Genomic DNA, 26,742 nt, shown 5'->3' with positions numbered 1-26,742 from the left:
GTATGACTGCAGATAAAGGCCAATGCACATTATTTAGTTCTAGTTTAGAATGCAGAGACTCCTATGATTTGATCTCAATGAAAAATTGTAATTCAGACAGTGGTCGGTCACCCGTGCTCGCACACACACACACACACACACACACACACACACGCACACACGCGCACACACACACACACACAGAGGCCGTAAATGAACATGACTCACAGGTGCCTTCCCTGATGAAAGCCTGGCGGGCCACCAGTGGAAAGTATGCTCACTATGCAGAGCGCACGCACGCAGAACCTGTTCATCAGGATTAGATAAGACAGCAGCATTCCAGCTCACCTGAGAGCAAGCTGTTACGGTAAGAGTCCAGGCGGCAAGGCTACAAGAAGCCCTCGGAGAGAGACGTCTATTCGAGAGCAATAGACTTTTCACTCTCTGTCATCTGATTCAAAGTGCATTTAAGTTGGCAAACAAAAGCAGAAGAGCTGTTGCAAATAACTGTTGCCATGTTGAATGCCTCCCGCTAGTCATACAGTATGCTCCCCTACAATGGCAAATAATTTACACAATAGGATCATTTTTTTGACTATATTCGATCAGGTACAGTGGCAATGTGGCAAATGAAAGGCATGTATGCAGCTTGAATCACTGTAAGCTGCATTACTGGAGATAGAAATCATCAATGATGATCGATTGATTTTTCCATGGCGTTGTTCATGTCGCATGGTAGAGAGAGAGTGTGTGGTTTCAACTGCCCATTGTTTTTCATACGCGAGAGTCTGTTCGGTTTGTTTTCCACTAGTAACGGTTGGCATCATCATAGGATGTCACGTCCATGTCAAAGAAGTCCTCTAACTTCCACTGGAGTGTCTCAAACGTGGGTCTGTCCTGCTCGTTCGCCTTCCAGCAGTCCATCATGATCTCATACATGACTTTGGGGCAGTGAGGGGGACAGGGCATCCTGTAGCCCCCTGGCAACCTCTGCACCACCTGCTGGTTGGTCATGTCTGGATGGAGAAGAAGAACAATTGCAACATGATAACTTAATCCATTAAGACATGAGACTGATTCTACTAATGCCTTCTAAAATCAGTAGTTCTCACAATTTCAAGATACAAAGAAAATAGCAGATGTACAAGCTTGCCACGCTCGCCGCGCAGCACAAGTAGAGCTTGTAGATCTGCTATTTTTGAATAGTCAACAAAAATCTAAAATGACAAAGGTTTTTATTTGGTAAATTCATAAAAGTGCACATTTAAATTTATGTAAAAAATAAATCCACATTCCACTTACAAAATATGATTAATACTTAAATCTATTTAACATAAAAGGTGATTGATTACAAAGCTCTTACTTGGATACGGCATCTTGCCAAAAGTCACAATCTCATACAGCAAGATACCAAAGGACCACACATCAGATTTGATGGAGAACTTGCTGTCCAGGAAGGCCTCCGGAGCAGTCCACTTCACAGGGAATTTGGTTCCTTCTCTGGCTTCATACACATTGTCACTCTCCATCTAACCCCCCCCACAAAACAAGTCAAATATTTATGGATATTTACTTCTTTAATGGCATAAAACTGCAATATTTGTGGATTCGATCCCGGGTCTCCCAACGCAAGTGCTGGAATGTTTACCACTGATCGGAGTCTGATAACCAGTAAAGGTCCTGCCAGACCACAGATCTAAATGCCTCAGTAAAAGAGCAAATAAAAGCTTTTATTCAGTAAAGCATTTACGTAGTGTAGCTTTAAACCCTATATACATTGTTGATATTCAAAAATATTATTTTATTATTATATAATATGCAACTACTTAAAAGGACCACTTCACAACTTTTTAACCTATCTTCATATAATTGGTCCTCACTAATGGTATGGTTCATGATAAATTACCACAATCTTTCTCTACTCGCTCCATGTATCACAGGAGGGCTGTGGACAGAAACCAGTCACCCAGTGACGACATCGTAGGCAGATTTATTTTTAAACAAGAAAAAAAAAATGAAACAATGACTTCCATTTTCGCATTGCCAACTTTTCAGGAATATAATTCTATTAGCTTGGATTCCCCATCGATGATGTCACTGGTGGACACGTTTCTGAACTTCCCACAGACACAGAATGAGTAGATTTCTTTTTGGCTATTTTATTACCAATTATATGAAGATAGGTTGAAGTGATGCACTACATAGCCTACATACAGTAGTAGTAGGCTACTTTGTTGACTGGTGTACCCCAGGGGTCTATACTAGGTCCCCTACGTTTTCCCTCCACGCTCTTCTGTAAACATAGCTGATCTACATTCTCAAAAGGAGTTGCAATGCCTTGTGAGCTTATAGATCCGACGTTTTTGCCAAAACTTCACCCCAGAATAGGAACGCTAGGGTCATATGGTTAACTACTGTAAGGAGTTTTGGTAAAACAAACAAAACAAGAACAAATGACCATGTCATGTGTGTGACTAGGATACCGGGTTGTAACATGAACCCGAGTAAGGGAGACAGGATTTGACACGATTTTATTTGTAAATCTGTGTATATAAAACATATATACAGTAATGTGTCCCATCGAAATCTCTTCATTACTCCAACAGAGCAGGCAGAGCGGATACAGCGAACATGCACATGCACAGATTCTTCATGGCTGGTGACAGTGGTGAGTAAAGGAGACAGGATGAACCCTTTCCGATGCTCCTTTATTTCTTTTAAATGTGTGTATATAAAATATACCCTATCAAATTGAAATCTCTTATTTACACCAACAGAGCAGGCGTTTGTCTTTTTTGCGTTCTGGTGAGTCTCCTGCAACAGGTACCCGCATTACCCGCATATACTTTTATAAGTTCACAGGGACAGACAGTACTGAACTAAACGCGGGTGGGTAACATTTTATTGTGATAATAAAAGCGCATGGTTTCCACCCAAACAACGGCACTTATGTAACTTATAGTCAAAGATAGCGAGCGGTGATACGAACGGGTAACAGGGCAGACAACGGGTCCATAATTTGACGTGCGGGGCATGTCTGGTTTGTATTTTGAAATAATAATCACAGGTGACCCATGCAGGACTATTAATTACTACATCACATAGTTGTTCAGTATTGAATAATTTGCAGTTTTGCACGTAGTCTTTGATCTATTGATCGAATACAATGAATAGTTTGTTTAGAAATATGCTGCGGCCGTCCTGTCTGTTCCCAGCCCTGTTCTAAAGCACCGGCCAGCGAAAGCTGCCCGTGTCCGCTATGCGGAGCGCTGTGGCTCTGGCACCCATACGCCGCTGGCGTACCGGTCCAGGCATCTAGGCTGCAAAATATAAACCCATGACGACATTTGCTGCATGTCACTCCCCATCTCCAGTCAAGACTACATCCTATAAATAAATAAATAAATAAAGTATAAAAGCCGCAAAACAAATTAAAAAAAAAAAAGAAAACTCACCATGAAAACCCTGGCAAGGCCGAAGTCAGCCACTTTGCAGACGTTGTTGTCTCCCACCAGCACATTCCTGGCTGCCAGGTCTCTGTGGATGTAGTTCTGGAGCTCTAGGAAGGCCATGCCGGCTGCCACCTGAGCAGCTATCTCAATCTGATCAGCCACACCCAGCTTGGCACCCTGGTCCTCTGCAGAGACAGGGAGAGAATTAACATGATTATTGTACAATATAATGTACACAGATGACTGACAAATTAAAAGGAAAAAACAATGTAAATTGTTTTTTCCAATTCTCTAAAGTAGTGGTTATCCTCCCCCAATCATGTGGGGGGGGTCCAAAACCTCCCATAGGGGTCCATTTGGGTTGACATCTGGTGACAGTAAAATGACTCTGCACCATAACAGCACAGTATAGAATGGACCATTCTATTGCACTCACCCACTTGTGAAGAATATGGTGAAGGATGACTCATATCTGACCAATAATGTTGAAGGATGACTTATCTGACCATATCACCTTTTCCCCCCCATGTAAAGGATGACTCATGTGACCATATCACATTTCCCCCCCACATCTCGTAGACCAGTGCCTAGGGTTTAATTGGGCCACTGAACGATCAAATGTGCATTAGTCTTTGTAATGAAGGGTTTATGCACTGCAACCAGACTATAACATCCCTCATGTAGTTGTCGCATTGACATTCTCTCAAGTCACCTGAGAGAGTTCATCCTGTTCCACCAGTATGGAAGCATCTGCATTTCTTACGATTCTCCACTCAATTATTCAGGCATTTCCTTTAATTTGTCACCCTGTCTGTACTCTGCACATGTTAAAGGCTAGCCTCTGCGTGACGTTGACCAAGTCCTTGTCATGAGCCAGAGGGCATACAGCACTAAGCAAACTCAAGGCTACAGACATCAATTGAAAATGAGCGCTCCTCAGACTGACCATCCGTCTGACTGGTAGTGACACAACATCTGTCATACTGCCGCAACGCCATTACTCATGGGAGGTGAATCCAACAGATTAATGGTAAAAAGAAAATCACACCTGTGTGAACTGTGAAGTGAGTGGTGCTCTCATCATCGCACATCATCCAATACTTCATCATAAATTAATTTGTCAACTTATGTTATTATCTTTTAACCATGATACACACATACATTGAATATATTTTTTAACAGTTTGTGTGTGTGTGTGTATATATATATGCTGAATTAAAACAGTTGCACCGCATTTAGAAAAGTGGATTTGCTCGTCTACATATGACGTAAATTCTCCATTCATTGTCAAGCAAATCAGCTATTTTTGTATTGTTGTACCCCTAATGAAGTAAAAGTGATACTTTGAGCATGAACATTTATTATAACCATTTTGACCACTGATTCTGCATGAGAGAATATCTATGGGGAACTTCACCTGCTTTGCCTGGATCTCTTATGTTATAGGTGTGAGGAGGAGTATTCTTTGGTCAGTGATGCATGTTATTATGTTGTCTATGAATCTTGAACTGGAACACCTTATAATCGACCCTATACAAACGCTAACAATCAGGAGGACAGTGCTATCATTTGAGGTGCTGCTCTCTGTCCGTTTCCAGCCCACCCACCCAGCGCCAGGTGTACAGTATACGCACACACTGGTGCACATGCAAGTCATGCATGCACGCACTAACTTAGCCTTACGATATACTAATACTTCTAACCAAAACCATAAACTTGGGACATCAGTCCTCAAGAATGCAGAAAAACAAGGATGCATACACGTTCACAAACAAACACGAAAACGCAAACAGACACGAGATGGCATTTTGTTGAGCGAGTCTGACTAATCTGTTGTGAAAGAGAGATGTTGTAAGCACTCTGACTTTTCCATGACTAGGTTTCAACCTGTCATAGTGTACCATCCCGAGGATATGAGATAAAAGTAAGCTGACTCTAGAAAATCCCTCCTTCTCTTTATCAGTCAGAAGCAGACACATTCTGCAAACGAGTAGGAAGACATCAGTAAGATCGCTTACTGACTCAGACTTTGATCTGCCATTTCACTTTAAACTGAATCAGAATTATTAATTTGAAAAAAAAAGGTGCTTTTGCTTCCCTACTTTTGTTTCTAATGGATTAAAACATTTGCATGGATAAAAACAAAGGAAAAATTAAACATCCCATATACCATAAACATCAACTTCCCTGATGTCTAAAATCTGAACAATAGCTGCAGAGGACTCGGATCCTCATATGGCAAGAACCAGTCTGACCAGCAATTTTGCAGATCAAAGAGAGATTGATTAAACTAAATTGCTGACTGACCGCCACCATAGACTCTTGTTCTATTTCACTTGGAAAACAAGACCGTTTCCGGTCCCCAAAAAAGAGTTAGCGACAATCGGCTAAAGTTAATTAAAATGTGATCAGCATCTATTTAAGAGTCTTAAAATTAAGAAGCATTCATATTTTAACTGCGCAGTAACTGGGATTAAGTATTGAGCCGCCAACATCGACGCTCAATCTGAGCCGTAATTCAGAGAAAAACGGCTATAAAAGGTCAGTGTCCCCAGCATTGTGTGCAGGCCGCCATCTTTGGGAGGGCAAAACACACTGAGCCGAGTGTTGCCTAGCGCCCGGGAGCCCCACTTTATTGGTGTGCTGATTATGAATTAATACAAAGCTCAAAAACATGTAAAAGAGACGTTCCTGGCGCTATGGGATCATGAAAAAGACTTATTTAGTCCACCATACGGTAAATTAATAAAATAAAATGTTGTCCAATCTGAGTACAGTATAACTTTTAATATAACTTTAACTTATACAATTGGGGTGGTTGTATTTTTTCTCCCCGCTCTTCGATTGATTGTGTCAAAGGTCACGTCTCACCTAGACACAGGATCGGACACGATATCAAAAGCAGCAGCATGGATCCCCCATCCCCTCAGCAAATTGAACCTTAAAATGATGGCTTACTCTGGAGGTAGTCCAGCAGGCTGCCATTACTCATGAGCTCTGTGATGATGTAGATGGGTTCCTCCACGGTGCACACGGCGTACAGCTGGATCAACTTGGGGTGACGCAGCTTCTTCATGATCTGGGCCTCCCTGAGGAAGTCCTGAGCATCCATGGTACCTGGGAAGAGTGTCAGTTAATAGTTTTATAAATCAGTATTCAATCACATTAGTTGAAGTCATTAAAGAACCCCATTGGGCTTCTCTGCTGCATTAGCACTGCAGACAATTAACTGAGAATTAAATTAGAATACTCTAACACAAAACTCTTAACAGGCTATTCATTGATGAGCCAAGAGACCATGTCCCTTTGAACTGTAATAAGGACATAGTTTATGGTTTCCCACAAGTTTCTGTTGGCCATTACTGCACATTGTTAGTTAATATTGAACTTTTTCTGTTCTATGAGGAGGAATAGCCATTACTGGATATTTCTTTTATTCAGTACTATATTACATGTAAACCATGTTTTATAATAGTGTTCCAAATCTGCAAAACAAGTTGTATTTACCAGGTTTGAGTGTCTTCACTGCCACTGCTGTGGTGTCATTCCACAGGCCTTCGTAGACTTCTCCAAACTGACCCGCTCCCAGCTTCTTCAACAGTCTGATGGAATTCCGCTCAATCTCCCAATGGTCTACTGTATTGTAGGACAGACCATGAGTCTGTGGGGCCTCGATCTACAAAGAGCCGGTCACAAGAGATTAAATCAAATCAACTTTTCCAGCTAATACCGTTTTTTTTTGTGGTGCAACCACTCCTATAGAGACAGCAATGTGTGTCCCTGTGTCTGTCCAAGCACGGAATTAGCGTTAGTTCACCACCAAGTCTCTGTCTCTCACACACACATACACCACACACACGCGTCTGATTTTATTTTTTAAATCAATGATAAAGAACCATAGTGTCCCTATTCTGGAGTGAACATAGGACATCTACAAGCTCAACACGCTGTGTTGTGACACATTTTGAGTTTGTAGATCAGCCATTTTCTGCAAAGAGATTTGGTGCAGAGGGGGAAAAGGAATGGGCCTAGTACCTAGGCTGATGGGAGACTCAGGTCAATGAAGTGTATAGGGTTCAAGTGGTTAAAAGCAGTATTATTTTATGAACTACAATTATATTGTAAGTTAAAATTAGATGAAAGTACAGGTATAGAGAATAATTATATCATATGCAATACATACTTTTGTGTTGTTCCTCTACCACCAGCATACAAATTGACAACCCAACTGAGGAAACCATTCATAGCTTTTAGTCCATTATGCATACAGAATCAATGTTTCACCTTTTTGCATGGTTCGGTCAGACGCACACAAAGCCCATCCTCCTGCCTGGTGTAGTGGTCCACAAACTCCCGCAGTGTTTCAAAGCTTTTATTCTTGGACACAAAATAACTGCCAGTCTCAGTTTTTCTGAGTTTGTAGTGCTTCACCTTCCCTCTATCCAACACTAAAAGAGAACATGCAGAAGGTTACTGTAGCTGGCTATTATTACATTTTATTTTAATAAGTTTATTCAATTTGATCAATCATATACAGTACAGACGTACATCTAAGACAATAAGTGTTTATTAAATTTGATAAATAATATACAGTACATCTAAAACACTTCCCTGTGAATGAAAAGTGCAAAATACAAATAACATTCATTATTATTATCACTGATGTAACATGGGGTTATTAGCTGCTTAATTAACTCAAATGAGCAGGGTTCACTGGGTTTAATGTATGAATTACACCAAGGACCTCTGACACGGTGAACGAAGAGATTGATCCAGACCAAGATAAAGTTATGCTGCTTTTATTGGAGCATGCTTAAGTCGTTGACCTTGAATGATCAATCACTTTCAGTCAGGTTCGCTTGAGCAAAGCTGGGATTGTTCTAGGAATGTAATGAGGAAACATGTGTTTAGTGTATCCAGTTCCTGCTTTAAGCCTTCATCAGGAACTTGGCACAGAAATGGGCGATGTGCTACATAACATGACTTCGTTTTTTATTGTTGATGCTAAAGTCCACGAGGTTGATTGCATGGTTTCAGAGAAGAAGGGGAAAGATGTCACCTAACATGGCACAGCTTGTTTTATTACCTGAGAGAGAGAGGTCCCCTTTCTGACTTTCACAGTTTCTGATGAGAAAGGCTCCATGCTTGTTCTCTCCAGCTAACAACAGCTTCTCTGCATCGAGTCTCTTTGTGTCAGCAAAATACCATCTGCAAATCACAAAGGAAGCAGATAAATATACCACATGGTCATCATTTGACTATAATCGCTTTAGCGACCATATAGTAAGTATAGATGAAGCCCCCTCTTGGACATACTTCGTTATGAATAGCTATTTTGTGATCTATAAGTCTGCCTTGAGTATGAAAATATTGTTCTGAATGAAAACTGAAAACTGTCAGAAGAAAAAACATTTTCTGCCATTGAAGTGCCCTTGATCAAGGCACTTGACCCAAAATTGCCTCAGTGGAGCTGCTCAATGTGAATTTGTGAAAGACTAAGACTGTGTGGTTGTACTGGGAAGCTCCCAGGTGTGAATGCATGCATCTGTGGGAGTGTGAAACAGGGCTTTGCTGAAAAAGAGAATCTATGCTCAGTGAACATAGCCGGTATAATGTATAATAAAAAGGCTTAAAAAAACAAATATTCTACAGAGAAACATTGTGCCTTGAAATGCATTTATTTTTGGGTTTTAAAGGATTAAAACACAGGACTCTCTAGAACAAAAACAGTCTGATCAGACTCTGTTAAGGTTAATCAGTGATTAAGATCATCAGACTGGTCATTCATTCATGATGACTCAAAGCACTCTCTACCTTGTCACAAAACACGCTAATCAGGTACTGTAAGTGGATGAAAGAAACTGTGGAATTGTTTCCTACAACATATGAAAAGAACAGGAAGAACTAGCTTACAGCTGGAATGAAGTTTCTTATATGCTTGATGAAAATGCCATGGCATGCCAGCCTTCCAGCCAGGCATGTACTTTACAACAGTAGGCTCTATTTGTTGAACTTATTTAACATGATTCCAGTATTTGACTAGCCCTGGCTGGAACATGACTGTCCATGGCTATTGGCTATTATTTGACATGACTTTCTTTTTGGGTATAACTGGGATAAAAATAATCCATACATAACATGCCTGCACAAATCGAGTTTACTCTCCTCCTGAAATTCTCTTTCGTGTCTAGAGGTAATGTAGTTGGTTATATCATGGGTTTTCAACAGGTGGTCCGTGGACCACTGGTGGTCCGTGAAGGTGTTGCTTGTGGTCCCTGACCATGCATTTAGTAATGTAGGAAAGTGAAGATTCATATTTGAATTTATTGTATTGACCACAAGTTGAGAAACAATGCAGTAAATGATCTGGTGACAAATTATGTCGATGTCGTCAGTTACTGGTCTGATGTCAAGAAGTTCCACATAAAAGTGAGTTAGAATCAAAGGAAACCATGCCGGATTGCCTGGTTGAGTCACCATTATAAAGAAATGTTCCCATAATCAACTGCAAAATTTCACTTTCCCTGGCTGGATTCCTTGGGTCATGACCATGTCTCCCCATATAGGCCACTTCCATTTGCATCAGTGTTCTTCAAAACACACTTTTTGCTCTTCTACCTACAGCTTTTGTGCAAATCTCACAAAGATCGGTACACATGATCTCTGGACCTATCCGATGAAAACGCCACAGCCGGCATTTTCATAGTCCCTATCGTTCGGCTGTAATCGGCGTCTAAAGATAGTGGGAGGGGCCCGTTTTACAAAAAAATGACACAAATCCAATCAATCCAATCCACCCCAAATTTCATTCACATGTCGTGGGTGGTTTAATCAACGGAGAGCCCAAAGCAATTCCATTTTCAGCCATAGGGGACACCGAGTTTTCTCAAGCCAGATCAGAATTGTGCACATTTTGGACGCAAATGCACCTATAACTTAATCTGTGCGACTCACAATATACATTTGGGAGTATCTCTGCAACTGTCCATAGTTTCTGTGGTGCATGTCAAACTGGGGGGCCTTCACACTTTTCAAATGGGGGTCTGTGGGCAAATGTTGTGGTCCTTGCCATGAACATATTTCCCTACCATGCATTTGTACGAATACTCTTTTTATATTCATTAAAAAAAAACACACAAATATATTATACAAGTTAAAATGAACGGCAATTAAAGATATTTATGGGGGGGGGGGCAATATCTCACAACGGGTAAGGACTAGTAATAAAATACATTTCTGTAACAATTACTTAAGTTTATAAATGGAAGATATGCATAATTAAAACCCTTTCACAAAACACACTGAGAACTGAACTTCTCACAAGAAACCCATTCAGCAGCATGTTTGTGGCCATGGTGATGTAGGCCTGCTATGATTATGTCACCCTCTCTGTTTAGTGGTACAAGTACAGCCACCTTGAACAACCAGTTTGTCTATCCACATCTAGCAATTTGATGCTAGCTAGATGTGGTTACCCATTAAATGCCATCTGAAGCATATTAATGCTTGGTTGATGATCTGAACGCAACGGTATACCAGAATTATTAACCTAGCCTATGCTACTGTAGCTATACTTCCTGGACATAGTCATAGACAATGATTAACCACTTTAACCCAACACTGACAACTCAGGTATGACAAGTGGCACTCCCACAGGATCAACAAACAAAACAATTGATTTAAAGGAATGTTTGGGGGGAAAAAATAGGTCAGTATGGATATAAATAGGCCAAAATGTACTCACAACCCATACATTTGAAACATGAATGTTGACCATTACAGAGTCTAAAAGTTAAGACACTTACTTAGGCTATGTCTTTGTCAATGCAATAATATATTTTGCATAGGAAAGAAATTAACAGCAGTGCCACCAAAATGTTTTATAATTCTAATTCATACAAAAATGTCCTGTCGTTGGTAATCTTAATTATTGCCTGTATCTCAAATACATAATATTAATTATTTTCAAGCAACAGTGGGGCCGGGGGGGGGGGGGGCAACAATATAAGGGCCATACAGTGCGCTAGTCTAGTGTAGGCCTATACTTACGGCTCGGCGTCAATACTCTCCACGGGGGCCACATAATTGGCAGGAATATAACCTTTCTTCGAGGCAGAAATTCCGGTGAGTGCTTTCGCATACCACCAGTCCCCATTACTTTTGTCCAGAGCTTCCAGTTTATCCCCGGCATTAAAGCTCAAGTCCTCCTCGGTTCGAGCGGTGTAGTCATACAGAGCAATGTAAACACATTTCACGTTGTCCAGCCCCGGGAGTTTCGGTGAAGAGATGCGGCCGGGTTTGGGGTCCGTTGTTGCAGCATGAGGATTTACAATCACCACCTCGATGTGTTTTTTCTTCCCACCGTCACTATCAGTGCCTTCGGGCTTTGGCTTCTTGAAACAACTTAAAAAACGCGTGCAACACAAATCGCACTGTTCTCGAATCTCCATGGTGGAAATCACTCTGAAGCGATCAGGGCCGCCTTTATGATCCATGATACTAGTTTACCGTGGTTGCTGTGCTGTCCAGTCTGCCCTGTCAACGGCTGTGGTCTTTGGACCAATAAGTTGAGTCAGAGGCAAAGAAATACTTCCCAGGTCATAAAAGATAGTCAGAAGACGGGATTTATTGCCCTCCAGCTCGTCGGTTGAACGCGGACAGGTTTATAGTTCAGCGCTCCATTGGTCAATCACCTGCACCTGCTGCCTGCTCTGTACGTGTGCTCCTTGCCTCCTTCTTCACCTGTTGTCGAAAGAACCTCCACTCCACCCAGACTGGCTCATGCATATCATGAATACTGTGGTGTGGTGACTCTGGTGAGGGACACTCCAGGAGCCCTGCTTTCGCGACTGTCAAATATACGGCTTAGATTTGACAATTTAATAAAACAAATACTGGCAATAATGTGCACTGCTAGGCCTGTGTATATATACACAAAGAAAGGCACCGGTAAATAACAAAGTATAAGTAGCCAACATTCACGCCCAGTGTCAGAGAGTATTTTCTATTTTGTTTCAGTTGTTACTTGTTGAAATCTCTATTCTCCTGTGTTCTGTCTGAACTCTTAGTTTACCGATGTTATTCTGAAGTGGGCGTAAAAATGGAGAAATGTGCCGCGCTGCGCACCACATTCATGTTGCGCTTCTACGTGGTCCCGTACGGTTATTTCCAACACACACACATGCACAGTGCACACACACCCGGAAGCCTCAAGCCTGTCGCCTCTCTGTCGCCTTCTCCTGGCGATACCAGCCTTAGCTCAACTTCAGCTGCATATTATGGACAACTTATTGACATATCGCATTGAATGAATGTTGGGTGTTGACTTCTAGAAACCGTTCCGCCCGGGGAAACCCCATTTTCATTTATAAAAGTAAAACCGAGTGCTACGTGCTACCGAGAGAGGGGCAGATGCTTTAGACGCCGCAGATCCCTGTCGTCATTGACATTGACAGATCAGACAGTGGCGCTGCTGTGTGTGCACTGTGCAGGAGGCGCGTGCAACCTGTGTGTAGTACACGTTACTGATCGATTGATTGATTGTCCTCCGGTTTGCTACAATGAGCGAATACTTCAGCCTTTCAGACTGCGATGTGATCGGCTTTGACTTGGACCACACGCTCTGCCGGTACCATCTGAAGGAGACCTCCAGGGTGAGTGTGTAGCTCGTGCAAGCTAGCGCGAGCATCATCATCCATGGTGACAATAATGACCGTCAGAGTTGATATAATGTCGGTTTTCACGATTCCCAATCGCCTCACATTGTGTTTATAATAACGTGGCGCCCACGTGGAAAAGCCGCGGTTCATCTGTTCAGCAACCGATTTGTGATGAATATTGTCTCGTGGATGTGAGGATGTAACGTACAGTATGTAGCCTATGTAACGTATGCATGTTGGATGCAGCTGCAGTCGCTCTGCGTGACTCACTCACAGGTTCAACATCGGAGATGGTGCTGATGATGATGATGATCATCATCATAATGTGTTTTAACTTGCTTTTGAGGCCTGGATGTACATCTGTCATAATAGTGCCCTTTGATTTATGTTTGCAAATGCAAGGATCGCAAATGCAATATCCCCTCGTAGAACTGACAGACGTGTGACTTTCATTCAATGGTTCAAAATCACATTAAGCATATAGTGTCATGCATGCATAGTGTGTTATATTTCTGTAGTAGGCCTAGTCCTACACGACAGCTTTGGAGTGTATTGATTTGGCAGACATTGATGTGCCAGCCAGGCAGTGTTAACTGTAAATAGCAACCTAATATGTTGTTACAATATGTTAGTAATTGTGTCAGCCAAGCTCAGTGTTACTGTCTGTAACAACAGTATTACATAGTAATTATGGTGTGGTCTGTCAAGCAGTGGTGATTCTTGCAATTCTGTAGTGATTTTATTTTACACTGGTCATCAGTTGTTGTTAAAACAGTAAAATCTGGACCTGTATAGTATACCCAGTGTCATTGGATTCTTTCTGGGCTGTCAACTGACTTGACTTCTTTGTTTGCAGCTAATCTATGAGAGCTTTGCCAGTTTCCTGGTGGAGCACAGAGACTATGACAAGGACCTCCTCAATTTAACACCTGCAACCTGGGATTTTTGGTGAGTCATCGTCACTCAGTAGCAGATTCACAGAGCTTCTGTGCACCGCATTTTTCTATTGCATATAATGAACTAATAAACTAAACTAAACGCATAGAGGATCATGCGACCTTGCTTCTGGAAATGCTTTGTAGACAAATCAGGATCAGCTCTTACAATGTTTGAAAAAAGGGCATTATTCCTGAAATACAGTGAGTCTGACAATCATCAAAGAAAGAAATCATTAGTTCAATAAGGAAATATTATTGGTGCTGTGGGGAAAAAACTTAGTTTATACTTCTTTATACTTAATGAAGAAATAAATATGTCAGGCTTGAATGCAGGGCCTAAACACTGCTGCATGATCTGGTATATCTTCTGTATACTTTTTATGTTTACTATTTACTAGCTGGGTTATAGCAAGTACATCTAAATGTCCATCCATTGTGATTCATAATATTGATCATTCCATGCTGTGTATGAGCTGACACTGACAGTCAGCATGTGGGTGTTACTGGTGCTAAAATACCTATTTCTCATTTTCATATCCAGTTTCAAAGGGCTAGTTGTGGATCTTGAGGATGGAAACCTGGTGAAGTTGGCTGAAGATGGAACCGTCTTACGGTAAAGCCAGAGCACTGCTGTCAAATAAGTAAAACTGTATAAAATGTGCATAAATGAGTACTTCTATAAGTTTCATTTAATGTTGAATTGGTACTCTTTAGGCTCTGGTCTGGTGGGCCTCGCTGCATATAATTTTCCATGACTCAATAAACGTGTACATTTTGTTTTTCATTCAAACTAAACATTCATATACTTTTTGAAATATTTTATTTGACTTCAGTTATCACGTATTTCTTTTTCTGATAGTATTTCATAATGGGATTACTGAACAATGAATGAACAGGTGTTTCTCTGTTTCATTAGGGCAACACATGGGACTACTGACCTCAGCACAGAAGAGATTATCAAACACTATGGTCCTAAAAGGGAATGGAAGCACTTCGACAGCCTCAATACCTCCTTTACCAGATCCGGTATGGTGTTCCCATGCAAGATTGTTCATTCATGATTCAGACCTTATTTTAATGTAGTTTTATGAGGTTTTGTGCTGTTGGCAGTTTTGTGGATAATACAGGTTATGGAAGGATTCCTTAATGCCCAATATAAATATTTTCAGCTCTTGGAATTGCTGTGTGTGAGTCCAGTGGCATTTGATCTCCAAAGTGACGCTCAAACTGGCCTCAACGTTTTCAGCATTCCAGTGTTATTTAACACTACACTTTTTATTTACGCAGTGTGGCTTGAGCAATCAGCAATGTATCTGGTCACACCTGGCATTTTGTATAGCTTTGTCACCACTAGTGTGAAGGCAACATAAGTCATTTAAGCAAATTTTACTAAGAGCACCAAGGGTGAATTACAATAATTTATTTACAATGTCAATTTATGTAGGTCAATGTGGTATACTGTAATACACGTCACACAATGTAAAAAACAAAACGCTTGTACATTGGCTATGTTGAGTATGTTCTATCTCTTTTATTATTTTTAAAATCATAGTAAAATTCCTAAACATTATTATGATGCACTGAATTTGAGTGATATGCTTGCTATGCAGCGCCTTCAGTGCTGTTCAATGCACTAAGTTGAGCATTGACAAAATGTTATTTTCTTCTTCTGCAGCAAAGTACTATTACTACGACAACTATTTTGATCTACCTGGGGCTCTTCTCTGTGGAAGGGTGGTGGACATGTTGCACAAGGTAAAATCTTATATGATTATTTAATACTACTACATACACATGCAGTGGTGGAGAAAGCACGCACATTTCAATACTGCAATGCATGTACTGTAGAAAGGAGGGACACCCGCACACTGCCACTTGCTAGGTTCAGAGCACTTATTATTAACGTTTCGGTCTTGCGACCTTCCTCAGGCTTCAAACCGAAACGTTGCTTCTTAAGAATAAATGCTCTGAACCTAGCAAGTGGCAGTGTGCGGGTGTCCCTCCTTTCTACATTGTATGCCTCGTCATCATCGCACCTGCTCCAAATTACCTGCCGGGTGTGCGGAAGTCATCTCTCTATAAATACTGCAATGTAGAAATACTCTAGTACGGAATTCAAAATTGTATAAAATTAGTAAAGGTTTCAAATGTATACAATTCTGTTATTGGCTATTTTCAAATGGCCAAATTCTATATAGGGCTGAAATGTTTTATAATCAAAATCTACAAAGTAACTAGTAACTAAAATTCAAATAATTGTAGTGGAGTAAAAGTATAGTATTTGCCTCTGAGAGTGGAGTAGAAGTAAAATCCTGAAAATTGGAAATACAACAGTAAAGTTAAAAATCCCTCAAAATTGTACTTAAATACAGTACTTCCACCTCTGCATATATGATAATTCAATAGGTAACTGGAATACATTTTGAAGTTTACCGTTTTCTCCCTTAAAAAATGCCTGCATGTTTTTTTGAACAGCGTGGAAATGAGGTGAATTCAAACTTTTGGAAAGACATGGTTGCTGCCATTGACCATAATTACAACACATCTGCATTTAAAGGTATGTGGATTTTTTTTTTTTTTTTCACTTGAGAATGTGCCACATTCAGGTCCATAGTTGAAATCGGCAGTGAGTGAATTTGTAGCTTATGGCAGGGATTGCATCACATGTACAGCAGAAAGCGCACAAAATACACAAATGCACAGAAAACACAACACATTGTTTCTCACTTTTTGAACTATAAATTTATTCTTTGTTTTGTTCAATAATACAGCCAATGGGATTTTGACAAAATAAACTTTGAATTCCTTATCCCGTTTTTTGTTAATCACAGTGCTTGTTAAAATGTTTTGGTTTTATTGACATATTTTAATACAACAAGTGTGATGATGTATATTACAACAAGAGACATTAACAGACACACAAAAAGATAAGATTTGCTGTAAATGTTACAGGCAGTTGTAGAGCACCACTTCTATCTTCCAATATTGTTTCATAAAACTGCACTGGCAGACACGCACCGGGAAATATGAACAATGAATCGTACATCTTTAATTTATTTCAACCCCCCGTAAAGGTCTTTACCAATACATTGTTTTGGCAATTTTAAAATCTTGCCTTTTGCATGTAAAAAATGTGATTGAGGCAGATGAGCTTGTTGAAATTACAACAAAAATTTCTTCATTCTACAATGTCAATGGTATTTTTGTAAACTGGACTAATTCTCTGAGTAGTTCTTGAATTTGGTATGGTTTTGAGGTGTAATTTTGAATTTGTGAAATCACGTTGAGGCAATCAAGAACCCAGAGAAAGAGCAGTGAACGTTGTCTGCAGCAAAGATTCCATTGCTCTCCTCGTCGGGTACCTGAACGAAGACCCTGTCGTGGGCGTTCAGCATGAGCACAGCGCTGCCTGACATCTGGTCCAGGAAGCCCTTGTTGTATTCGTCGTAGGTGAACATCATGGGCTCTTCATTCTTGTAGAGGGCCACCAGAGCATTGGCGCCATTGACATGCATGTGGTAGGCAAAGTAGTAGAGGCCAGGGATCTGGCAAGTGAAGACGCCGCTGTGAGCATCATAGTGGTTCTCACCATTGTACAGAATCTGGCTGAACGAAATAGGGGCTCCAGCTGGGGGGTAAGCCCTCGTCAGCACAGCGCTGAAGGCAGACATGGGGGCCTTCATCATCTCATGGGGCATCATAACCTCATGGGATTTCATGGGCATGGCCTTCTCGTGGTGGTAGATCATCTCGCCGGGGGCTCCGGGGGCTCCGGGAGGACCAACAGGGCCGGGGTGACCGTCATTACCTCTGGCTCCTGGATTTCCAGGTGGACCCTGTGGACCAGAAACTCCCTTAGAGGTCATGCCAGATGGGCCAGGTGCGCCGGGAGGTCCTGGGTGGCCCTTCAGACCAGAGGGACCGGAAATGCCTGGAGATCCGACAGGTCCAATGCCACCTGGAAGTCCATTCGCACCAGAAGATCCTGGAGCTCCGGTGTGTCCGGTGTGGCCCTTTGGCCCTACCTGACCCATAGCGCCTGGGATACCTGATGCACCGTGGGGGCCCATCTCACCCTTGGGGCCCTGAGGGCCAGTGTGGCCAGTAGCTCCAGTACCACCATTTGCTCCTGGGATACCTGGTTTTCCTGTGAATCCCTGATGTCCCTGATCACCCTTGGTGCCCTTAGGCCCTGGTGCTCCTACCATGCCAGTGTCGCCCTTAAGTCCCATTTGGCCTGGCTCTCCCTGGAATCCTCTGGCTCCCTGTGGTCCAGCTGGGCCAAGAGGACCAGTAGCACCTGGTGCACCTGTGTAACCAGTTGGGCCTGGCTCTCCCTTCTGACCGGTGGTTCCTGAGGTACCGGAGGCTCCTCTGTCACCTGGCATTCCAGGTATACCTGGCTTGCCAACGCCTGGCATGCCAGGGGATCCAGGCTGACCAGCAGGACCCTGAGGACCCTTAGGTCCCATATGTCCAGGCATACCTGGAGTACCATTCTGACCTGACTTTCCTGGTGCTCCAACACCGGGAGCTCCAGTGTGGCCCTTTGGTCCAGGGATACCTGATGCGCCAGAGGCACCATCTCTGCCAGGGGTACCAGCCTTTCCGGGATCACCAGGATATCCGTTGGCACCGGGCTTACCAAGTCCAGATTTGCCAGGCATTCCAGATGCACCCACTGGGCCGTGTGGGCCTTGGGGTCCCTGAGCCCCGGGGATGCCGTGTCCTGTTTCTCCCTTGGCGCCGGGAATTCCAGGAATTCCAGGGTGTCCCTTCAGGCCAGACTCTCCTCTGGGTCCCATTGCTCCAGGAATGCCATGTGGGCCGGGTTTGCCAGCGCTTGTATACCCGGCAGGTCCGGGGCTTCCAGGAGTACCTGGGACACCTTTGTGTCCCATTGCTCCAGTTGCGCCATGTGCGCCTACGGGACCGGGCATACCATTGGCTCCTGATTTGCCAGGGGCACCTGGGGTACCAGGTTTGCCAGCTGTGGAGTAGCCGGGCGCTCCAGCAGCTCCTTGTGGGCCTTGTGGTCCAGTGTGTCCCATTCCGCTCTTTCCAGGAGGGCCAGCTGGTCCCATTTGTCCAGGTTCACCGGGGGCACCTGCAGGTCCTTGCTCACCTGCAACGACTGGGAAATTGACAAATATTGTTATATACTGTAGCATAATGCAACTATGGATTACAATTAATTATAGTGAAGGTGTCAGGATCGGGCGACCATATGTGTCACGTCTAGGGTCAAATATTCACCAATCTTCATCTCTGATATTAAAACTATTTAAGCACTTAGGCTCTATTAAAAATACCTTTAAAAATAGAATATCTACAAACTCACAATGTGTCACATTTGAGCTTGTAGATCTGCTATTAAAAACATTTAAAAAATGACATGCCCAAATTAGGGACACAAGGGTGAAAATAGTTTTAAAGGATCACTTCACACATTTTCAACCATAAATTATGTTCATATAATTGGTCCACACTAACGCTCATTACAAGATGTCACCATTTCTGTGTACTCACTCTGTGTCTCCCTCACAGGAGGGCTGTGGACAGTTCTGTGTACTCACTCTGTGTCTCCCTCACAGGAGGGCTGTGGACAGTTCCGAAACCTGCCTGCCAATTAGAGAGGCTGTCGCTTGGAATCTCCATTGATTGGCAGGTTTCTAAACTTTCCATAGCCCACCATGAGATGCTGAGTGAGTAGACGGAAGTTGTGCCATCTCTTAATGAGCACTAGTGAGGACCAATTATGAAGATATGGTTGAAAATAGGAGAAGGTCATCATCACAAGGCAGCTCAAATGACAGTTACATCTTGTGTATTGTTAAATGGTGCGAGTGTTAGTCAATAGTGATACAAATTATGGCGTTATTTTCTTGTACCTGAAGTACTGTGTAACAAAGCAAAACTAAAAACACATGTTTGCTTAAACAATGTGTTCATACATGAAACAGTGTTTCACAGTGTTTCATGTATGATGCTCATTGGTGCTGTACTGTAAAAAGATGGGAAATAGCACATGGATCTTATACAGTTCATGTGCACCATTTTCTGTGTACATTGACTTTACCAGTCTGTCATGCATCACTTGTTGCGACATTGATCAGGCCAGTTATTTTCACGGAACGTTAAGGCAGACATACAAGCATTAATCTGAACTGAAAAGGTTTACCGTTTCACTATTTATCTCCACATCATTTTGTCTTTCTTGTGTTTTTCTCTAAATGACTCCTCGGATGGGTTTTTAGTGCTCGACTAACACCACGGTTGGTATTCTGCTCCATGCGACCACAACCTGATTTAAAACCCAGAGGACACTGCTCCCTGTGATTACAGGGAGAGGTTGTGGGGACACTTGTTTCTTTTTCTTTTCCCAGGGTAGTCTGGACAAGGCCAGTGGTCTGAGGGGATGTTTCCCACTAAGACCCACTCTGCCTCGTGGGAAACTCAGTAACCCCAGGTCCTGTGTATTCTTGTTTGATTCCGGCCACGCGATATCATATATGGCATATACCCTTTAATTTTCTGGTGCAGCCCATGGCAGGATGTATGGTTAGTGGTCTGCAGGATGTTGACATCACCTTGAGCCATTTTCTGCCACTTAATGTGGAAGTGCATGGTACAGTACAGTAGGTCATATGAGGATACGGTATCCACAGTACTGTATGTGGACCAGAATAGAATTTGATCACAAATGAGATATTGTGCTGTGGCTCAGGCAATATATTACAGCCGCCTGCCATATTATTACTTTAATCTAATTTTAACCAAAGGGAAGCATCTTCTCCGTGAACAAAAAATGTAGACTTAGTTTCTTTTTTCTTTTTTTTGTTGTTGTGAATGCGGAAATCTAATTTGACCACTTCCTGCTAAATAATTAGATGCCTACAACCATGTTTTGCTATTGCTGGCCACTGTGCAAACCTTATCAGGAGAGAGGCGATACCAACACTTGAATTATTGTAAAAAAAAATTATATATCCAGAAGACATCCTTATCCATCAGCTACTTGAATTGTTAACCTGTATCTAACAACAACGTTGTGAATACAAAAGCACCAAAACAGACTCACTAGGGAGTAGACAGTCAGTGTATTCTCATATTATCTGTTGACTGTGTTCTATGCAGCAGAAGCAAAGTGTGATACAATTACGTCTTTTCCAGATAGTTTGCATATTCTGATATAGTTCCCATTTTAAAGTTTACACAACTGCTGTATACCTAACAATAAATTGGATAGCCTTTCAAGGATAGTAGGTGCTGTAAAATAAATTGTTTGTTGAAATATCCAAATATATTATGAAAGGACATGTGAATGTGTATGAGCTCTTTTGCAATAGTGGCTTGAGCGTAAAATGGATTGAAATTGCTATAATTTGAAAGCCACATAAGAATTCTTCATGACCACGAATGAAGAATTGGTCCAGAACTGCACTTTTTGGCAGCCAGGAAAACCTCAAACTGGAGGTGATGATACTGGCGGCGGTTAGCATGGTGGCCTAACCAGTCATTGAACCGTGACAGAACTGTTTGTACTGTACAGCAGTCTGCTTATGTGTCAACGTGCCGCACCAATATCCATTGTTGAAATATTTCTCTTTCACAGTCCTCACTTTATCCACTTTACTCCTACTTTCTGTCTGGCTTGTTTTCTAAGTTGGTTTTACGGTCTCCTGCATCAGAAAAATATAACCTCACTTATAGTAGATTAACAAAGTTATAGTGAGCTATGGGACATTTTGATTTATTTGGCTAGTCATACATTTGTCATGGAATGTGTGAGAAACTTTCTTTCGTAATACATTTTATTTTATTTTCTGCGTTCAAATTGTGTTTGTGTTCAAAGATTTAACGCCACAAACGTGGTTTGTTTGGGTGTGCCCACTGCGACGTGGTTATGACATCTGTTTTGGAAGGTTTTCCAAATCTGAGTGCTCATTGTTGAGTGGAAAGGCTTCTATTTTTATGTTGAAGCCCACGGCCATTAAAACCACATCAAAGCATCTGAAAAGCAGAGCAACTGCTGAAATTAATTTTCAATTGTTTGCTCCCCAAGTAAAGTCATTGCATTGTGGGGATCTGAATTTAAATTTGACCACAAGTCATTGACGTATTTACAGTGTTAGATGTCAACTAAGCAATTATGTTGTTAACACTGCTTCAGGGCTTTTTTGTGAAGTGTGCAGAAGTGATGGTTATGCCTATTTCTGTATTTATCCAGGGATCACATACAGTATACTCTCTTTTATGACCGTTTATTTGATCCCAGCCTTGAAAGAAAGATGAGTTACACGGCAGTGCCAGCTGCATCTTTATTGTCATTAGTGTAAAAAAATATTTTATTGATTAATCACTTAAAGGGACAGTTCACCCCAAAAAACAATTCTATTGAATACTCACCCAATGGAAACTTGAATTCATGGATATCTTTTAGTTTTTGTTCAATTATTGACAACCAGCAGCGGTTCCAGTAGGAGACACAAAGAGTCTCCTTTGTGTCTCCTACCGGAAACACAGCAGGTAATCAGATGATTGGCTTGAATGTGACAGAAATATATATCCATGAATTCAAGTTTCCATGGGGTGAGTAGTTCATTTTGGGGGTGAACCATAGCGATACTATTATGGGGTGAACATTCAACGGAAATAGAAGATATACAAGTTCATGATGCCACAATGACGCACGTTGTGAGCTTGTAGATTGGCTAGAGTGAAAACAGGAGGGGGCTTACTACTACATATACAGTTCCCTGTCAACTAAGTATAGGATGTACTGTAAGCGGTCAAACTATTCCACTATTCCAGGGGTCTGTCCTTGGCCCGCTCCTTTTTTCCCTCTACACCAAATATGTTCATTGACAATAACCGAACGCAAAATATGAGCTTGTAGATCAGCTATTTTCACCAAATGTTCACCTATTTATGCTGAATGCCGTTAAAGTTGAATTGTGGCATTTTATTTATTTGTGTAAATGCAAATAACATGTGTTCATACAGTTATACTGACCAGGTCCTGCCCAGTACAGCTACAGTTGTAGTAGTGGTTTTACACTTTTAACTAATTTACAGTAGTTTTAGAAAGAGAGAGATCGGCAACATTTAGATAACATTTTAGCCAGTCGGGTGCTCTTTGTATTTGTACGATATTTTAAAAGCTGCTTAATGGTATGATCAGTTGTTAAGGTCATTGTCCTAAAAAAGACTTGAAAGCAAACTCATAATAGTTTGAATTGTTGCTATAAATCTCACTCGTTTGGAAGGCTTTGTGATGTGACCACGTGTGATCACACTTTTTGTTTTTGGCCTACAGTAGGCCAAATGTAGGAAATGCACTGTATTCTCTCCATGGACAAAATTATGGAGTTTTATGTATTTTTAACATTTAAAATAAAATATTGTGTAACTTTATATCAGACTAAGCCTACCACTTGTATTTCTATCCTTATTTAAAAAACCTTTATTTTGCTGAGCACAAATGCTCTTTTTCAGCTTCATGCTCACTTAGCTACAGACATTTCACACCTGGGAGCTGCCCAGTGCAACCACAGCTGTACAGTTGTACGGTTGGACTCTGACTAGCTGTACTGGAGCAGTTGGGGTGACGTGCCTGGGTATTGAGGTAGGGGCGAGTGTTACTCATTTACTTCCCAGACCAGAATTTCCCTGCCTGTCTGGGGGACTAAACCGGCAATCTCCTAGTCACAAGCACACTCTAATAACATTTAGGCCATCACTGCCCCATTTCGTTTTGATACTGAACACCAAAAATTATGCATTATTGAATTAGTGCTGTAATAGTGGCATTATTATTCAATGTGCCATCTCAACACTGAACATTGGTACATATTTTACATATTTCGGTACCTAAAAGGTCAGGTCTTTACATTATACATTGTCAATGCAAGGACAGAAGTAGATGTGCAACTTACCATGGCTCTTAACCTGGTGGTAGGGGGTCTTTTGTACTTTATGGTAGGGGGTTGCCTCTGCCAAAGCAAGGAGGACTAGGACAATGCTCGTTACTCTCAGATCCATCTTCTGAAGCTAAACCTGCAAAAACAAAATCCATTCAGAACAATAGCTTATTGATGATGGAGCTTGGATGAAAAATAATGTCACCCACTTCTTTACACCTGTATTCCTGTGATGTCACAATACATTTTATTCTGATTCTGATAGCTTCCTCAATACTTTCATCTCCCCCTCTTTGCTGTTAATTGATAATGATTTTTTTTTATATATTTATACTTAAATAATATACCATGTAAATACCAATTGAAAGTGATTGGCTTTGCAGCTCTTTAACACTAACTATCTCCTGTGTCACCGGTGCTCTAATTCCTAAGTGAATTGAGCTACCATGTTTAAGGTTAGCCTAAAGCAACCCAACTGTGACCATGGCTTAATTGACGCAGAAACACAAATCCTAACAATATATTTTGAGCTGAATCACGTCTACTTGTGTATTTCCCAAAGGCCTCAAAATATCTTTCAATCGTAACCTTGAAAAGGAAATACTTTTTGTATATTTATATTTAGTTGACTATGCTTTAGAACATGTCTCACTACATTCATCCAGAGCAGCAGGTGGCTTTCGGTATCAGCCAGACACTTGCTGCTGATTGGCATCAAGTCAGTAGATTGACACCAGGTTTGAATTCAAAGCCAGCCATTAGTGCCGAGCTGTTCTCTCGCCTTGGGAGAAGAAAGCTCTGCATCAACAGTCAATTTAACTCTTGTGAGTGTAGAAATAGAACGCAAATAGAATGCACCCATAAAAGTCAATTTCCAGATTTGACTGTGCACCTGTTTAGACTCAAGATGCATGCAAGCCCAGGCCCATGCACGTCTAACAGCAGAGGAAGGCCCACCATGGAGGGCAAAAGGGGCAATGCTAGGGATAATATGAAAGCACACCTTACCGTTACGATTATGCTCCAAAGAATCGTGGGGGGTCGGGAGGTGCTGTCCCGGTCCGGTGCTGTTATATCCTTTTGTGTGGAGTCGAGTCTGTCTGTCTGAGCGGCTGCTGCTGCTTCCCAGGGCATTGGGCTCAAGTATTTATACTGAGTCAGTCTCCAGCATCATGTAGGGTCTACCATAGTATGTGGAAGGTCCTCCCTGCTGTGATGTCATCTTTAATGACTGGTGCCATGTCCTCAGAAGGCATGTCACTTTAGGATGATGGTGCTCTCTTTTGACTCCGCCTTTGTTTTATCCTTCTCTCCCCCCCCCCACCCCCCTTTCTCGCTGACTTTCTCTCACACCCTATGTGTATAGCAGGGCTGAGGGAAATTTAAAAAAGAAACGGTCTCGGTTATGTTTCGTGTGGATTTTACAGCCTTTTAGTGTAACCTGTGGTGTGTTGCTGTGCAGATTGTTCAAGTTATAAACTTTATGTTTTTATTTCTGTCATGCGGTTGACATCTTAATCACTGTGTACATTGAGACAGAGGGGTAAATTAGTGTTTTTAGTTTCCTCCCTCTGCTTGGATTTGGGTTTTTTTAACTGCTCAAACAAATGTACTTTTACTGGCCTTTAGAGGATTCACCATCTAAAGAGCAAGTTTTTCTGTTTGCAGAGTGTATTCCTGGAAAAATAAAGACAGAATTGGTCTGTCTGTGTTTTTCTTCAGTCTGATGTCTCTCTCAGTACAGGTATATTAAAATGTCCCTACTGGCATTTCTGTGTCTATTTCAGGACACGCAATATTTTCAGAAAGCTTTTAAGAACACCTACAGTATATATTTATTTTTCAATTATTGGTTGTGCAACATTTATGGAAAAAAAGATGAGAGTAAGAGTCTGATTGTGTGGGCACAAATCTTTGTCTGAAGTTTTCTTAGCAACATAATCATGTGCTACAGAAATCTGTTTAGTGGCATTTTCGAACATTTCACACAATTGCGTTTGAAGTGATCGAAGTAACACTAGAAATTAACTTATAATAACCTTAGCATTTATGCATGCTCACAACTATTATGTGAAGCATGTCATGCACTAGGAAGTACAAGACCAAAACACCAGGGGGCAGAGTGTAGTTTCTGGTCTCAGACCTGTTGCATTTGATGCTGCATGTCAGTCCTCTAGGTTCCTGGTAACCAAATGGATAGACGAATGAGGCTGGGGCTGTTGTTGGTTGCTGGTTAATGTCCCTTGACTTGGTAGTTACATTTGGGTAGAATGCAGGCCCTAGTGCAAAATTCTCCTTCCCACGGTGCAACTATACTTAAAGTCGAGCTAAAATGGCATTTCGTGAGTGACACAGATTTATAAGTGACACAGGATAGGAAGGTGGGACATCGAATTGAGTGGAGAATCAAGATTCTATTACTGCATTGTCTATTTATTTCTCACCACCAATATTTTGAGAAACATAATTTATTTTAGTTCATGGTATAGATGAGATTGTTATCTCTGCCAGGCTGGAACAGCCGGGAGGGGGACATTGTGTTTTCGTTCCTGTGAGTCTGTCTGTCTGTCTGTGAGCGTTTTTATTATAGTCTTAAGTATTTAAGATAGTCAAAGGGGCCTAACTACTTCTCCAATGTGAGTGACACATACAGCCACAATAGTATAGGATCCGGTACTACCCACATTTTGAACATGGGAAAAGCCCTATACCATAACTGCATACAGCTGTATACTGTTTTCATTGCACACTGATAACCTATAGAGGTGTGCATAGTTGAGCTCAGGGGTAG

The 26,742-nt window shown here is 41.6% G+C and overlaps 3 protein-coding genes across 3 annotated transcripts in view; 1 reads left to right on the top strand and 2 right to left on the bottom strand.

The window, feature by feature from the left end:
- Positions 1 to 162: 162 nt before the first annotated feature.
- On the bottom strand, positions 163 to 12,460 carry frk (fyn-related Src family tyrosine kinase). Its single transcript, XM_080790753.1, has 8 exons — positions 11,481 to 12,460; positions 8,518 to 8,639; positions 7,716 to 7,879; positions 6,939 to 7,107; positions 6,390 to 6,548; positions 3,435 to 3,616; positions 1,343 to 1,508; positions 163 to 995 (listed from the first exon to the last, which is right to left on the bottom strand). The coding sequence occupies exons 1-8, from the start codon at positions 11,924 to 11,926 to the stop codon at positions 787 to 789; spliced, it is 1,617 nt and encodes a 538-aa protein (XP_080646879.1). The 5' UTR covers positions 11,927 to 12,460; the 3' UTR covers positions 163 to 786.
- A 210-nt stretch (positions 12,461 to 12,670) lies between these two features.
- nt5dc1 (5'-nucleotidase domain containing 1) overlaps positions 12,671 to 26,742 on the top strand; it is a 72,465-nt gene continuing 58,393 nt past the window's right edge. Inside the window, exons 1-6 of the mRNA XM_080790754.1 lie at positions 12,671 to 13,084; positions 13,947 to 14,038; positions 14,570 to 14,641; positions 14,945 to 15,054; positions 15,704 to 15,783; positions 16,504 to 16,585. Coding sequence (XP_080646880.1) covers positions 12,992 to 13,084; positions 13,947 to 14,038; positions 14,570 to 14,641; positions 14,945 to 15,054; positions 15,704 to 15,783; positions 16,504 to 16,585 — 529 coding nt within the window. The 5' untranslated portion in view covers positions 12,671 to 12,991. The remainder of the gene's footprint in view (positions 13,085 to 13,946; positions 14,039 to 14,569; positions 14,642 to 14,944; positions 15,055 to 15,703; positions 15,784 to 16,503; positions 16,586 to 26,742) is intronic.
- Positions 16,745 to 25,115, bottom strand: col10a1b (collagen, type X, alpha 1b). Its single transcript, XM_080790750.1, has 3 exons — positions 24,960 to 25,115; positions 23,967 to 24,087; positions 16,745 to 19,162 (listed from the first exon to the last, which is right to left on the bottom strand). Exons 2-3 carry the CDS (start codon positions 24,070 to 24,072, stop codon positions 17,307 to 17,309), a joined length of 1,962 nt encoding a protein of 653 aa, XP_080646876.1. The 5' UTR covers positions 24,073 to 24,087; positions 24,960 to 25,115; the 3' UTR covers positions 16,745 to 17,306.

The sequence above is a fragment of the Protomyctophum bolini genome, assembly GCF_963924005.1.
Source record: "Protomyctophum bolini genome assembly, chromosome: 19".
Classification (NCBI taxonomy): Eukaryota; Metazoa; Chordata; class Actinopteri; order Myctophiformes; family Myctophidae; genus Protomyctophum; species Protomyctophum bolini.
The sequence above is the reverse complement of the archived record's forward strand: the minus strand, read 5'-3'. Positions and strand labels throughout refer to the sequence as shown.

What these genes read in the sequence shown, in the direction of transcription:
- frk (XM_080790753.1), bottom strand. Translation starts at nt 11,926, where the DNA reads ATGGATCATAAAGGCGGCCCTGATCGCTTCAGAGTGATTTCCACCATG. An exon ending in CCTGCTGGACTACCTCCAGA is followed by an intron (nt 3,617 to 6,389) that starts GTAAGCCATCAT and finishes CTGTCTCTGCAG; the next exon opens with AGGACCAGGGTGCCAAGCTG. An exon ending in GCCTTGCCAGGGTTTTCATG is followed by an intron (nt 1,509 to 3,434) that starts GTGAGTTTTCTT and finishes GGGGGGGGTTAG; the next exon opens with ATGGAGAGTGACAATGTGTA.
- col10a1b (XM_080790750.1), bottom strand. Translation starts at nt 24,072, where the DNA reads ATGGATCTGAGAGTAACGAGCATTGTCCTAGTCCTCCTTGCTTTGGCA. An exon ending in CCACCAGGTTAAGAGCCATG is followed by an intron (nt 19,163 to 23,966) that starts GTAAGTTGCACA and finishes TCAATTTCCCAG; the next exon opens with TCGTTGCAGGTGAGCAAGGA.